We start from the raw sequence: 16,444 nt of genomic DNA on the forward strand, positions 1-16,444 counted from the left end.
CCAAACTTTTATTATAACTCATTTTTAGGGAAGTATTACTTTTCTGTCTTCTTACCTTCTTACTGACTTACTTAGATTCTAATAATTAATTGCCCCAGGGTGATACTGTGGAACTGTGGACTTCATAAAGTTGGGTGAATTCCAAGAGCAGAGAAGGAAGTATTAACTAATTTAATTGACAAATGTTTCCCAGCCTGGTATACTGTTCAGGTTTTTGTTATAAGTTTGTGAATAAATTAAACTTTCTGCCCCAGGGACTCAAGTCAGATATGTGGTTGTGGGAATCTTTTTCTTTCCCACACCACTCTGCATTTTAAAAATTCTTCTGCAGGAAGATCCCAACATGCTATAGCTGTTCTTTCTTATGCAGCTAATTTTCCCTGGAGAGAAGCAGTAGAAAATCCAAATTGAGTTTCTTTTTTAATGGTTTGTTTTCCTGTCACTTTTTCAGAGAGCTACACTTTTCTGTTAAATTGTCAACAAATATTCTAAACCAGGAAGTGGGGGGGCGGCGGCAGTGGCGGGGAGTAGGAAATAGGAAGTTCAGTTTAGTTCAGTTGCTCAGTTGTGTCCGACTCTTCGAGCCGCCATGGACCGCAGCACACCAGCGTTCCCTGTCATTCACCAACTCCTAGGAAATAGGATGGGAAAGGAGCAAATTCTTAACACTCACGGGAGCACTAATGAACATGTTGAATTAGTCTACCATTTATATGATAGTATTTTCTCACTTGAGGCTTTTAAAAGTGTGTGTGTGTGTGTAAATAATTGTACTTTCATACCAAGACTTGTGTGCATTATTCATATGCAATTTACATGGGTGTCCACAGCTGCATTACTCATAATAGCCAAAGGGTGAAAACAACTCAGACATAACGTCAGTGGATTAGCACAGTCTGGTATATCCATGCAATAGAACATTATTCAGCCATAACAAGTAATAAAGTACTGATGTACACGCCAGACACAACAGTCCACATGCTTTGATCTCGTTTATATGATTTGTCCATAATTGGGAAATTCATAGAGACTGAAAGTAGCTTTGTGGTAATGGGGAGTGGAGTGGAAGAAGAGGGTGTCTTCCTGGCCGTGTCTGCCAGGGTGAAAGGTCTTTGGAGTAATGAAAATGGTCTGGAGTTTGATAGTGGTGATGGTTGTATAGTCCTTTGAATAAACTAAAATCAACAGAGTTGTGTACTTTACAGTGGTGAATTTTATGGTCTGTGAATTAGATTTCAGATTTTTTTAAAAAGTTTACTGAGAAACTAGATTCTTTAGCTACCCTAAAATATCGAGTCAGTATTTCACATTTTATATGGATCACAGCAGCTCTCAGTTCAAGTGTTGCACACAGTGGGGGTTGTTTGGGAGTTGCACTTCATCTCTATTTGAGTAGACATAGAACTAGGAACCCTGGACTTGGAGTCAGGAATTAGGAATTTTACCCCTGAATCTTGAGTGACCACGGGCAAGGTGCTGCCACTTTCATTCTGTCCTCAGAAAGGAGGATTGTATGTTTGCTCTTGTCTGAGTTTTCCAAATTGGAGGGTTTCTGAGAGGCATAAGCCTTTTGAGGGCAGGTTTTCCAACAGCTTCCTGCACGGTCTTGTACATGTGGGTGTGTGGTAAGTGCATTAAATGAATGTTGGTTTAAGCTGAGAAAGGCACATGAAAGTGCGGTCTCAACTTTCCTATAAAATCAGTTTAGAAGTTACAGTCTGTTGCCAAGGGGTTTTGTAACTAATACACGGTCATGCTGACTCAACTTCTCTTCTAGGCCTTCCAGTATTAAAACATGTGCTGACACCAAGAATAAAGGCAACTCACGTTGCTTTTGATTCTATGAAGGATTATTTGGATGCCGTTTATGATGTTACAGTGGCTTTTGAAGGGTCTGTGGATGATAAAGGGCAGCGGAAGGAAGCACCATCCATGGCTGGTAAGTTTGTTTTCCAGTAAGTCATATATGTTAATGAATGTGGGGTATATTTTTTTAAAGGGTAAGTGTGTTCTATTATGTTACATTGATATATTTTCAAAATGTGTACCCTTGGTGTATTTTTTATTAATCTGTAATGGCAGTAATTTCGTTAGCTCTGCTTGGCTGTCCAATTAGTCCTTTGGATTTTCCCGGTACCATTAACTCGGCCTCTTTCTGCCTAAGGTTCACACATAGAAATGGAAAAGCTCCATAAAGCAGAGGAAGGAGAGACCAGGGAAAATGCTAAGCTAGCAACACTGAGTTGTGCCCTCGGTCAATATTCTCTTTATGTGTGTTTTTCATGCAACATTTGTGAACTCTAGTATCACAGATAAGAAGAAGGACTGTCACGCATGACTTTTTCTTTTTTCAACCATGGACTCAAATATTAAGAACTTCTGGGCCATGATTTTAAGTGGGCAGCATGTTTTAGTTCAATATAAGCGCACTTTTGACTGTTGGAGACCTCTGGATGTGGGGCTGGGCAGCAGGAAGCATGTGGAGTTTTCCATCCACTCTTCAAGGTATATCGGCCTAGTATTTCCCCTCGGCAGCTCTGGATATGGAACCGGCTTGTCTAGCGCGTCTCAGCAGGATCTCTTGAAGGCGAATGTTCGGAAGGGAGAGTGACTTCCAGAGGAAGGAGGGGAAAGAGGACAGGGGGGTGAGCAGAATGCGGCTGAATGGTGGAAAGCGGCTGGCGGAGGAGGAAGAGCACCCGGAGGGGCCCCATCTACAGACTGACTGCTCTCCTAATTCACTGTCACCGCAGAGCGAAGTGGGAGCTGCAGAGAAAGTGTGCAGGCTTGTCTCTACCAAAACCCGTCCACCTGCTCTCCCCCTCACCGGTACCCCTTATCTTCTATTGCTTGTCTATTGTAGGTACAAATTTAATTTACAAACAAAAGGCAACGTATAATACTTTTTACTCTTTTCGAAGCATTGAAAGAGTCCTTGACTGAGTTTTACATTTGAAGACGGACATACACGTAGTTATTCAACAGTACTGCCATGAGTTTATCAAGCATTCTTTAGAAAACAAGGCTAAACATATTTTTTTTGTTTATGGAAACCAGATGTAATTCCCATAATAACCTTTTTAGAAGGCTGCTTTTATTGAGTCGAGGTCCCATGGTAAGAACCCATGGGCCAGGCAGCGTCCCCAGGGTCCCCAGGGTGCTGCTGACCGGGGCCTCGGTGCCCAGCCCCAAGCTCCTTCACGTCGTCGCCACCTGCTCGGGGCCCTTGGGGCTGCTGGTTTCCTGCCTGTCACAGAAACCCTCCCGCTCCGCCTGTGGTGGCTTCTGAGACGAGGGACGGTGTGTAGGCCGGGCCACCTTCCTGCCGTCACCCTCATCCGAGCTGTGACCTTGTCCCTGACGAAGGTGCCCCTTTGTAGCTCACAGAGCTTTTGCACTCCCAGGGCACAGCATGTATAGAAGGCAGTGCTTGGTGTTGGTGACTCCGTCTCCTCACAGTTAGGCCAGAAGTGCCTTTTGGGGGCACACGTCTTAGGGCTGGGTTTCCCAGGCGAGGCCCTTCCTCTTACTGCTCCACTTGTTCAGCACCTTAGCTGGCTTTGGGTCGTCTGGACACAGGGCCTCTAGTTTTGAAAAGGTTGGCTTTTCTCTTACATTCAGAAGCCACATACAAAAAAATTATTTCAGTCAATTAAGAATAAATATTTCTTCAAGCAAAAGCACACAAGAGTAAAACTAGAAGACTGAAGACAAGGGGACTGCAGGAAAAAAAAAGCTAATTTCCTTAATGTACAAAGTAAAGGGTAAGAATAGCCAGTTCACAGAAAAAAATGTTCATAATAAGAAAAAGTCAAAAACTATTTTTTGCTATCAAACTGGCAGAAACCCCAAATAACAGGTTAGATCCCATGCCTGTGGGTGAGTAAAGTGTCCCAGGGACTTTTGCACTTTGTTGGTAGGAGTGCAGCCATTTTTTCCATAAAGTTGCCAGATGGTTTATTGATGTGCCATAGGCCAGTGTAGCTCCCAGCCCTGCAGGGGAATGCTTCCATCCGAGTTCCCTGGGGTGCCTCAGCCTGGCTGCTCACAGGCTGTCCTGAGCGGGGGCGGGGCTGTGTGCCCGTGACCCTGGGGGGATGACCCTGCCACGACCCTCCTGGTGACCCGCATCTGGTAGCCGGGGCCTCCCAGCAGAGTGGCAGGCGGCAGGCAGTGAGCCGTGTCCTTCCCATTTCATGGTCTATTCCGCTCAGGGCCCATCAGGGGGTCCTCCTGCCCTTCGCCTGCTCTTTCCAACAGTGTCCAAGTGCTTCTGTGGACAGAGTCCATTGGGCAGAGGTGAGACAGGGCCATTCGAGTGTGATTGATTTATAACTCCCGTTTCTAAAATGAGTGTTACACTTGAAGAAATTGTGAGCTAAAGGACAACAATTGATATTCTGTTTAAGTATTTTATATAATTCTCAGGTAATTTTTTTCTCAATATTTTCTTATATGAAAATAAGACATACTTGAAGGGGAAAATTACAGGTAACTCAGAAGAAGGAAAAAAAACTCTACAAACTCACCTATCCAGATACAACCCCAGATAACACCTCAGATATTTTTCTCAAAGTCTTTTGTAATGTCTGTATGTTGGTGTGTATATCTGCCTGTATGTATTTATATAGACATACATATATATGTGTGTATGTGGTTCCTTTTTTTGGCTTAAGAGTGTCATGAACATCTTTACATGTCATTATATACACTTAACATGATTTTTTAAAAGGCTGCGTAGTGTTCATCGGTGTGCGCATATAACCATTTACCTACTCAGTTTTCTGTTGGGCTCAGGTCGCATTGTTCTGCTCTTGTTTTTACCCAGAGGGACGGAAGCGGGTTATGAGCCAGGCCGGGCAGAGCGGGAGGCAGGTTCCCCGGGCCCCTGGGTTGCGCCCCGCCCCTCTCTGGGGCTCCACAGGCACAGAGCAGCGCGACTCGGTTCCTTCGGAGACTCGGCCTTGTGGCCTGTCTAGAGCCCTGGAAGATTTCCTGTGTGGCCCTGGAATACAGCATACTCTAGGGACCTGCTGGGAAAGCTGTAGTCAGAAAAAAATCACACCTTCATTAGAATAATTTTCCCTACATTCCCTAAATATTATGGGATAAAGTTTGCTCATGCCCTGTGAAATGTGCCCCAGCTAAAATAGTTGTTACTAAAGTAGATATCGGAGCTCATGAAATACTGAGGAAAATATTTCCGTCACTCATTTCTCGTCTCTGGTGGGAGTACCTCCTGGATGTCGCTGGCGCTGATCTGAGCTTGTATGGTCTGTATCTGGATTCCTGACCACAGGGACCTGGCTTGACTCGATGCTGAGCCTTGGTTCCTTCACCCCCACAAAGGAATGATAGTCCTTGCCTGTAGATGTGCGTGAAGGTCAAGTGAAGTGACGTGCACAAACGTGCGTTGTAAATACCAAAGCACTATGTACCTTCTTAGGTTTTCCTGGTGGCTCAAACGGTAAAGAATCTGCCTGCAACATGGGAGACCTGGGGTCAATCCCTGAGTTGGGAAGATCCCCTGGAGAAGGGAATGGCAACCCACTCCAGTATTCTTGCCTGGAGAATTCCATGGACAGAGGAGCCTGGCGGGCTACGGTCCACAGGGTCAAAGAGTCGGACATGACTGAGCGACTTTCACATGTACCTTCTAGGTGAGAAAAAGCCGAAAGCATCCAGGGGACTTTTCGGGTCCTTTCTCACATGGGCATCTTTAAGGATGGGTGACACGTTCCAAACACTTGAGTTCACACGCATTCATTTCTGACCCCAGAAGTGCACCTGGTTTCGTGTCCCTGCAGATTCTGTACATCTGTGCCCCGGGACTCGGGGGACATCCAGGGTAAATGCAGTGTCAACCGAATACCCGCTTAATTAAGGGGCAGGAAATGTTAGGGGCAGGTGTAGATGATTAAGTGAAGGCAGGAAAGTTGGTGCCAGCTCCTGCATTTTTACGTGTCAGAAATAGAAGTGCGGTGAGGTGAGGAGCCACATGCAGCCAGCAAACTCCAGTGACTGACACTCCACACGCGTGTGTGCTGGGTCCTGTTCTGCCCCATCACCCTCATGACAGCCTCCCGGGCCGGGTCTGCTACCGTCACGTCTTGTGGATGGACACACGTGGAAAGGTGTGCAGAGAGGCTGCACGCTGAGATCTGCCCAGGCTGGTGAGGGGTCAGAACCCAGGCCACCTGACTCACTGTCTGTGCTCTTCACCTGTGCACAGTTCTGCTCCTGAAAGTACTTCCTACCCTGGTCTTTGATTTAAAGAAAACGGAACTTGAGAAAAAGAGAAAAATATTGTAAAAGTGCAGTCTTCTTATGGCAGTGTTTTGCACATTTATCATCAAAGCTAGTTCACTCCTAAGAGTATATAAACATAAGATAATTTTTGATGACTGAAGTGCGTTACTGAGGCTTGACACCAGAAGTGGAGGAAAGCAGTTGCAGAGAGAATTCACAAGAAGGGCTGTGTGCGGGGTCCAGAGGTGGAGCCTTTAAGGATCAGCTTCCTGTCTTCCTCCAGCTTCACAACACACCAGCCACTGTTTCCTGAACACACCTGTGAGCACATTCCAACTTGAGATAAATGGTCTTATCCCCCTACTTGCATGCCCACCCAGGGAACACAGTTGTCTCTTAAATCTCTTAGCAACATTTCCTTCTTCTCCAGGAATTTAAATATGTTAGCATGGTCATGTCTTCACAGAAAGTCACATCCAAAAAAGGAAATTTCCGGGCTCAAAGTTCTTTCTTATCTTGGAATAAATCCTGACCTCATCCCTTGTGCAACCTGGGCTGAAAAAAAGACTGTCTGCTAATTTTTAGGTTAGCATTTTTTAGTAACTAGCTGTTGAAAGGCCCAGAGCTATTCCACAAAAAGAAATTTGGTTCCCAGAGCAACTAAAATATGTTAAAATATGACAGGGATCAGGGAAGCAAGGCGCACCAGTGAGTAGACACCACTGGCAACTCATGGAGTTGGTGGTGGGCAGAGGCCTGTGGAGCCATGGCAGAGCCACGGGTCAGCACTGGGGTCTGAGGGGTAGGATGGCTCCATGTGCCCAGCCCAGGCACATCCATCCGGTCCCAGTGACCTGTGACAAGCACTCAGCCCCATGAAGGTGACTGGTGGGCCTGAGGGTGGTTGGCATATGGGAATCTGTTTAGAGGGTGGGTGCATACTTCTGGTAGAGGCTAGCCTCCTGACCTGGGCTGCCTGTTCAACTTGTAACAGTTGTTGCATGAGAAATACCATCTGGTTGATTTAACTCATGACGTAGGGAACTATGGGAGACTTGGAAATTATACTGCTTCAGCCTGAAACCCCAGACCACCAGTTTGTAATCTTTATTTTCTTTTTTTTTGTCTTTGCTAAAGAAAGACTCTGAACTTTGTTTTAAAACTTTTTTAAACCTCATTTTGTTGGTATTTTATATAACTGAATTCTAAACTAATAAAAATGAAATATTTTTGTTTCTTGTTAGAATTTCTCTGCAAAGAATGTCCAAAAATTCATATTCACATTGATCGTATAGACAAAAAAAATATCCCAGAAGAACAAGTATCCATGAAAAGATGGCTTCATGAGCGTTTTGAAATAAAAGATAAGTGAGTAATGACAGTTCTCGCCCTTCAAATACGTTGGCTCAGCTTGGTCACTAAAGTAAACAATGTGAAATGAGTGTAAACAGATTATTGTCTTAAGAGTGCTTTTTACAAACTCAAATCTCATTCCATGTTTCGTCTATTCATGTTTTAACCTTGACAGTTACAAGTCATTGTAAAAGATCTTGTTATGGGGGGCTGTCCATCATTATTTACCACATTTCAATAATTTGTGTAAGATGTAGTTTTTTTACAAAAAGACAAACAGAAGGCTTCGCATTGTGGTGCTCCAGGCTTGGGGGAGGGTGTGCGGCCTGAGGGCCAGCAGGGCGTGGGTGGAGGATGGTGCCTCACATGTATGTGGAACTGACCCCAGGGCGTTTGGTGGAAAAACAGGGGCAATTGACATTTTTGTGGCCAAAGTGTTGTTTTGCTGTTAGTGTTTTGGAGCCTAAACAGTTTCTGGGGTTGACCTGGTGTCTCTCCTGCTAATAACATGACTTTGGAGCAAATGCTGAGTGTTACTCTTAAGTACCAGGTGGGGGCCTCTCGGGATCGGGGAGGGGAGTGTGTGAGGCTCCCTGTGATTTACACAAATTCCTAAAAGTAGAAATTTTAGAATTTTGTTTTTAGGAAGATAAAAACGGAGTTCTTAGGCTTAGAGATGATATTTAGACGTTGAATTTTCTTGGATAAAAACTTTAGGATATATTATTTACTGTTTGTTTTGCTATCGATGGATATTTTTTCTGTTTTTTTAAAGCTGTGTTTTAAATATTGATACTTTTTTCCCTCTTCTTGAAAAAAGTGGATTCATGAGTTATAGGATCCACCATTAAAATGATTTTTTTTTACTGTCTAGAAACTCCAATTAAAGCAACTCTTTGAGTATTTCCTTATAAGGACCTGTAACTTCTCTAACAGGCACCCAATAAATATTTGTTGAATTAAAATATTGAAATGACTAAATCTGAAAGTTAAAGCAATTTTCTTTTTCATTCTGGCCGTAGATTGCTTATAGAATTCTATGATTCACCGGACCCAGAAAGAAGAAACAAATTTCCTGGAGAAAGTGTTAATTCTAAGCTAAGTCTCAAGAAGACCTTACCATCATTCTTGATCTTAAGTGGTTTGACTGCTGGTTTGCTTATGACTGAGGCTGGAAGGAAACTGTATGTGAAAACCTGGATTTATGGAACCTTGATTGGCTGCTTGTGGGTTAGTATTAAAGCATAAACGAGTAGCTGTCTCCAGGCGGTGGGATGCGCTATGCTGTTTATTGTTCGTGGCTCCACGTTACATCCGATTGCTCCTGAATTTAATAAGAAGTGTAAATAAAGCCTTGTTGATTGAACATTGGATAAAATAGAATTTCTGACTAAAGCCAATATTCAGTTGGTCTTGGGCAAACATACACAGTTTTACAACTTTAGTCCAGAAGCTGTTGGAAAGGGAAAAGGTAAATAGAGTTTATATTATTCTTGGCATTTCCTATGAACTAATGTCAACTGCAGAATATTGATAGGATTGTATATTTGTTGTGTTAATCAAATAGTGGCATTCATGAACATTAATTTGCAATGTATTTTACTATATTCATTTTCAATTTTTTTTAAGACTTGATTGGGCCAACTCTTATCACTAAAGTACTTAGTGTTTTGCAACTGTGAAATATTTTGCCTTTTGTTTAATTTCTCCAAGTCAATGAAAGAAATTGTAATTAAGAATCAAGAAGGGCACAAGGAAAGGGCCGGGGAATGTTGGTGGGAGAAGCTCTGTGTTAGCGCAGGCTTTTATTGTATTGTGTTGTGTTGTTAGCTGATTTCACTTGATATTTGCAAAATAGTATTTCTAATATTTACTGAAACAGCTTCATTTGCACACCCTGTACTCTATACAAAAGAATAATGTAAAAAAAAAAAAGTAAAATTGTGATCCAGATTCATTGTAGCAGAACTTTAAATTGCTCAGCTTTTTGAAGATTTAGGCTAAGCTCCTAGAACTTCATGACATTTGTGCCATAAGTACTTGAAAACCTTAAGATTTCCTGTTATTTTTTATGTCGAAATAATCAGTGTGAACCTTTGTTAGACCTGAGTCCACAGATATCGAAGATGGTGGGAGCTCTCAGACACCTGACTAGACTTACTAGCACGTGCCTTTTGCCTGTTACCCTTGGGTTCAGTGAAATGTCTAATCCAAAAATCATGTTTTTGTGTCATCATGGTCGGTTTCCGTTCTACTCGAGTTCCTTTCCTTCAGATCATCAGCAGAGGTGCTGCCCACAGCGGACACGGGGCCTCACCGGAAGCACTGTGTCCTGACGCAGGTCTCACCCGGAAGTGCTGTGTCCTGACGCAGGCTTCAACCGTTTAAGCTCTTGTGAGCCAGCCCACTGTCCGCGGCAAAGGCATTTTGTGTTGTTTTACGTCAAGAAGTTGCCTTCCTCAAGCCGGTAAATACAGACTTAATCCATCAGGACAGAGTGAATTTGTTTAGTTCCCATTAGTGTTAATGGGGCCGCGTAATTCATCAGAGTCACCTGAAAAGAGTGGTGTTTCAGGATCCACGTCACACAATTTTCAGTCCTGGAACAACTAACCCTCAAGAAGAGGACCTTTTAAAGTGTGGAACTTTTATGTTACAGTTCAAGCTCAATGGCCTATTAGTCCCTTAAGATACCCATTTCTGCTTCCGAGTAATGGGTTTTTGCTGTAAAATTGTATCAGTGCCCCAGATGAAAACACCTCTTAAATCATGATAAACAAAATAGAAATAATAAGAGGAATTTTGTCTGGTTTTCCAGAACCAGAGTAAGTTATTTCAAGAAACCCCTCTTAAGAGTTGGGTAGTATGAACTGGTTTGTGCATAGTTTAGTATGTGTATGTATATAGACACATTAGTATGTAATGTGTGTGTGTACACACAGTCCCACAGGATACCATCGGCCTCACTATAAATGAAGGTGCAGGTAAAACTTTTGTTCTTACGCCACATTGCAGCTTTCTCTTACCCTCTAAAGCGCAATTGTGTCAATGCCATGTCTTTGTTAAATACTCTTTTTAACAGTCCTAAAGTTAGGAACTATTTCTAATTAGATCACAATAAATTAAGTTGTGTAACTTATTTTGAATGTCATGGATATGCTCTAAATTTTAAGAAGCAATACCACTGGAATTATGTTGACTATAACTGATTTGAAGAAGGCCAAGTGAGCTGCACAAGATCACTTGGACAGCATGTTTCTTATAACTACCATTATATTCTTCTCACAAAAGGTCTATAAAATGTTTAAAATTTTTTTGTATCAAAATATTTTGAAAATTAGAAGCTTCTTTCTAACATGTATTGATATGACTTGAATTATTATTTTCTGAAATTAAGAACTCTATATACCAGTAAATAATTTCACATAATATCATTTAAGGTTTTGTTTATATTATTGTTGACTTATGGCTTAGACTTGTTTTTTCTTTAAAAGACTGCAGTCAATGTGCATGCTTTTATCTTTTTCACAAAAGGGTGTGTTTGGATGAAAGTAAAAGAGATAATAAAATCTTTCACTGTCTCTGATGTCTGTGCTATTTAACATTTTGTGACCCAAAAATTCACCAACAGTCTCTCTCTACATAAAATAGGCCCTATGGCTGGCCCTGCATTAAGGACATTAAAATCTTCAAAATTGTGACACAGTGTGTTAATTTGGTTATATAAGGTCATCCATATATTTTATAAGATTTATGAATGAATGTTAGTAGCTCAGTTGTGTCTGACTCTTCGGCCCCATGGACTGTAGCCCGCCAGGCTGCTCTGTCCTTGGGATTCTTCAGGCAAGAATAGTGGAGTAGGTTGCCATTCCCTTCTCCAAGGGATGTTCCGGACGCAGGCAGATTCTTTCCCGTCTGAACCACCAAGATGTATGGAGATTCTTAATTGCTTGACAATTTTGTAATTACTAAGATACCACACTGAAAAGTGTCAGATGCTTAAAATTAGCCAGGTTGGTGAGTCAAGAACGAATCCGACTGATCCTTACATCACACATACTGGTGACTTCTTTCATCTGTATCATTTCCATGTAATTTTTTTTTTCCATTTAGAGTGGTACAATTCTTCTTTATATCCAGATTCAGTTCAGTTCAATTGCTCAGTCGTGTCCAACTCTTTTCAACCCCATGGACTGCAGTACACCAGGCCTCCCTGTCCCATCACCAGGACATACTCAAACTCATGTCCATCGAGTTGGTGATGCCATCCAACTGTCTCATCCTCTGTCGTCCCCTTCTCCTCCCTCCTTCAATCTTTCCCAGCATCAGGGTCTTTTCAAATGAGTCAGCTCTTCGCATCAGGTGGCCAAAATATTGGAGTTTCAGCTTCAACATCAGTCCTTCCAATGAACACCTAGGACTGATCTCCTTTAGGGTGGACTGGTTGGATCTCCTTGCAGTCCAAGAGACTATCAAGAGTCTTCTCCAATACCACAATTCAAAAGCATCAATTCTTGCAGTGCTTAGCTTTCTTTATAGTCCAACTCTCACATCCATGCATGACCACTGGAAAGACCATAGCCTTGATTAGACGGACCTTTGATTTCAAAGAAATACCCAGTTACATAAATTTTATTGTTTCTTTCATAATGTTATATGGTTTATACTTACCTTCACTGAATAAGTCCATATCAGTAAAATGATCTGAATAAATTGACCACTAAAACTAAGAAATGTATAACCTTTGCCCATGAAGCATAGGTGCAAAGTAACTGCCAGATGTATAGCAGACTCACATTTGAGAAAATGGAGAAATGTCTATCCTGGGATTTCATGTGTACAATTGCAAATGTATACAGTAAAAAATAAGATTTGTTCTTCAAGTGTTGACTTGAGGAAGAGGTTTTCTTGGCACGTATTCCAGATACCACCTTGTAGTAACTTACATATCTTTGCTTATAAGTAGGAATTTGAAGGAGGGACAATCTCTGTTATGAGTTACACCTACTTTTAAACTAAAGATTGGCTAACTTGGAATGTTGTGTTACGATTTAGTATAACTGTCTTTATAAACACAGTAACTGAACCTAACACCTTACATAGGTAAAATCTCCATTGACTGAATCTAAAACTTTTTACTCAGATGTTTTGGTGTGCCATTTGGCAATCACTTATCTGTGTCAGTTTAGAGTAGTTACAATGTCACATTAGCCCCAAGATTTCACTGATGTGTTTTCAAATTTATGGATAATTAAGTAAATTCATTGCTTCTACTAACTGGGGAGACATTCTGGGACTATTTATACCTGAGGTCAAAGAGTCAGTTCAGTCACTCAGTCATGTCCGACTCTGTGACCCCATGAATGGCAGCACACCAGGCTTCCCTGTCCATCACCAACTCCTGGAGCTTGCTCAAACTCATGTCCATTGAATCGGTGATGCCATCCAACCATCTCATCCTTTGTCATCCTCTTTTCCTTCTGCCTTCAAAGTCTTCCCCAGCATTGAGGTATTTTTCAATGAGTCAGTTCTTCCCATCAGATGGCCAATATATTGGAGCTTCAGTTTCAGCATCACTCCTTCCAATGAATATTCAGGACTGATTTCCTTTAGGATGGACTGGTTGCATCTCCTTGCAGTCCAAGAGACTCTTAAGGGTCTTCTCCAACACCACAATCAAAAGCATCAATTCTTCATAGCTCAGCTTTCTTTATGGTCCAACTCACATCCATACGTGACCATTGGAAAAACCACAGCTTTGACTAGACAGACCTTTGTAGGCAAAGTAGTGTCTCTGCTTTTTTAATACACTGTCTAGGTTGGTCATAGCTTTTCGTCCAAGGAGCAAGCGTCTTTTAATTTCATGGCTACAGTCACCATCTGCAGTGATTTTGGAGCCCAAGAAAATAAAGTCTGACACTGTTTCCACTATTTCCCATGATGTGTTGGGACTGGATGCCATGATCTTAGTTTTCTGAATATTGAGTTTTAAGCCAGCTTTTTTCACTCTCCTGTTTCACTTTTATCAAGAGGTTCTTCAGTTCCTCTTTGCTTTCTGCCATAAGGATGGTGTTATCTGCATATCTGAGGTTATTGGTATTTCTCCCAGCAATCTTGATTCCAGCTTGTGCTTCATCCAGCCCAGCATTTTGCATGACGTACTCTGCATATAGCTTAAATAAGCAGGGTGGCAATACACAGCCTTGATGTACTCCTTTCCCAATTTGGAACCAGTTTGCTTTTCCATGTCTGGTTCTAACTTGCTTCTTGACCTGCATACAGATTTCTCAGGATGCAGGTAAGGTGGTATGGTATTCCCATTTCTTGAAGAATTTTCCAGAGTTTGTTGTGATCCACACAGTCAAAGGCTTTGGCGTAGTCAATAAACCAGAAGTAGATGTCTTTCAGGAACTCTCTTGCTTTTTCTGTGATCCAGTGGATGTTGGCAATTTGATCTCTGGTTCCTCTGCCTTTTCTAAATCCACCTTGAACATCTGGAAGTTCTCGGTTTGTGTATTATTGAAACCTAGCTTGGAGAATTTTGAGCATTACTTTGCTAGCATGTGAGATGAGTGCAATTGTGCGGTAGTTTGAGCATTCTTTGACATTGCCTTTGGGACTGGAATGAAAACAGAGATTCTTGGTTATTATCCTGAGTGGGGGGCGGGGGAGGGGGAAGGGAAGGGAGGAGCCTGTTTTTCAAAAAGTCACCCTAAATAGAAAGCTCAATAACTTTCTACTGTGTTGAAGAAAATCTGATTTGTGCAGCAAACTCTCAATAAATGCTTACTGATGGTGGGGAGACAGCTCAGTTATTCATCCATATTAATGATGATTCATGATTTTATCTGTGACTAAGAAAGACATGTTCTGCAACTTTATTTTTATAAATCTTTATATCTGAAAAAAGAATGCTTATTTACTAAGAGTCTTGTCTCCTTATAGTATGTTCAGAATAAATTCTGACTTACATTCTTGGGTTTATTGATGCTTCATTAGTTCAACCAAAAAAGGGAAACTATAAATCTCAAAAATTAGTTACCTGGCAATATGCATGGGTGCATGCTAAGTAGCTTTAGTTGTGTCTGGCTGTGTGACCCTGCGGACTGTGACCCGCCATGTTCCTCTGTCCATGGGATACTCCAGTCAAGAATACTGGAGCGGTTACCATGCCCTCCTCTAGGGGAGCTTCCCAACCCAGGGACCGAGCTAGTGTCTCTTTTGTCTCCTCCGTTGGCAGATGGGTTCTTTACCACTAGCACCACCTGCAAAGCCCCTCCTGGCAATATATGTGATGACAGAGGCTGTGTTTGCAGATAGTTATTTCATACATATGTGATAGGTAGGTATGTTGCATTGACAGATATAATGATAGAGTATTATATGTTACTTTTGAAGCTCATTTTCCTTTGGTTCTTCTCGAGACGTGCTTACTGTCTGGTGGGGCAGTGTGCTACTCCAGGGGCGTGATCTCTCATCTGATCCCCATAGCAGGTCCCATATGGCGGGAAACTAACTGTTGGCTGTCGAGAGTAAGCAGGCAGCAAGTGGACTGCCAGCTTTTGGCTCACAGTTTCTCCACTTGACATTTGACCTTGAGCAAGTAAAAATGGTCATGTCATTTTTCCAGTGGTCATGAATGGATGTGAGTTGGACTGTGAAGAAAGCTGAGCACTGAAGAATTGATGCTTTTGAATTGTAGTGTTGGAGAAGACTCTTGAGAGTCCCTTGGATTCCAAGGAGAGCCAACCAGTTCATTCTGAAGGAGATCAGTCCTGAGTGTTCATTGGAAGGACTGATGCTGAGGCTGAAACTCCAATACTTTGGCCACCTGATGCAAAGAGTTGACTCATTGGAAAAGACTCTGATGCTGGGAGGGATTGGGGGCAGGAGGAGAAGGGGATGACAGAGGGTGAGATGGTTGGATGGAATCACCAACTCGATGGACATGAGTTTGGGTGAACTCCGGGAGTTGGTGATGGACAGGGAGGTCTAGCGTGCTGCGATTCATGGGGTCGGACTCTTCGCAAAGAGTCTGACACGACTGAGCAGCTGAACTGAACTGAAGTTAAAATGTAAAGTTTCTGTGACCCAATTTTTTTTAATCTGTTAAACAGTCATAATAATCGTGTTTACCTCAAAGGCTGGCTGAGGTCTCAGTAAGTCAGTGCATCTGAAATATTGTATGCAGCACATGGAATGTAGCAGTACTAAATACGTCTGGTTCTTCAAATCCTCCTCCTACCCCTGGTTCTACAGGTGAGGAGATTCAGAGTTCAAATAAAGTAAACGAAAGTCACTTAACTAATACTTCTGACAGAGAAAAGCACTCCTGCTTAATGAGGATGTAACACAGTATTTCAGACTTTGTAAGTGCCTTTAAAAAGTGGATGATCATTACTCTGACCATAGTTATTTAAAGATTACAGTGGTTTTTTAAATCTAGATAAAAGAATATAGAGATTACAAAAGGGAAGATTCTCCATCTTTCATAAAAATCTGATCTTTCCAAACTGACCCCACATTGGTCCTAAAGGCTGAGGAGTGTCTGTCCCCTCAGACTTGCAGCACAGACTCCTTCTGAGGTCGGCGAAGGTGGTGTGTAACAGCAACCTCAAAGGGCTTTCTGTGCAGTGCCATGTACACGCGCACGTGTGTGTGTGTGTGTGTATGTGCTCGGTTACTCAGGCATGCCCGCCTCTGCACATTGACTGACTGTAGCCGGCCAGGCTCCTCTGTCTGTGGTATTCTCCAGGCAGGAATCCTGCAGTGGGTTGTCATTTCCTCCCCCAGAGGATCTTCCCCACCCAGGGATCGAGCCTGGGTCTCCTGCATTGGCAGG

At 42.4% G+C, this 16,444-nt stretch overlaps 1 protein-coding gene across 2 annotated transcripts in view; it reads left to right on the plus strand.

The window, feature by feature from the left end:
- The window catches only part of AGPAT5 (1-acylglycerol-3-phosphate O-acyltransferase 5), a 47,875-nt gene extending 36,687 nt beyond the window's left edge, over nucleotides 1-11,188 (plus strand). The window contains exons 6-8 of one of the 2 annotated variants that reach the window (XM_005225924.4): nucleotides 1,778-1,939; nucleotides 7,494-7,617; nucleotides 8,625-11,188. In XM_005225924.4, coding sequence (XP_005225981.1) covers nucleotides 1,778-1,939; nucleotides 7,494-7,617; nucleotides 8,625-8,850 — 512 coding nt within the window. In that variant the 3' untranslated portion in view covers nucleotides 8,851-11,188. Of the gene's footprint in view, nucleotides 1-1,777; nucleotides 1,940-7,493; nucleotides 7,618-8,617 lie in introns of both variants that reach the window. The other variant, NM_001075932.1, reaches the window with a different exon arrangement.
- Nucleotides 11,189-16,444: the final 5,256 nt, after the last annotated feature.

The sequence above is a fragment of the Bos taurus genome, chromosome 27 (genome assembly GCF_002263795.3).
Source record: "Bos taurus isolate L1 Dominette 01449 registration number 42190680 breed Hereford chromosome 27, ARS-UCD2.0, whole genome shotgun sequence".
NCBI lineage: Eukaryota > Metazoa > Chordata > Mammalia > Artiodactyla > Bovidae > Bos > Bos taurus.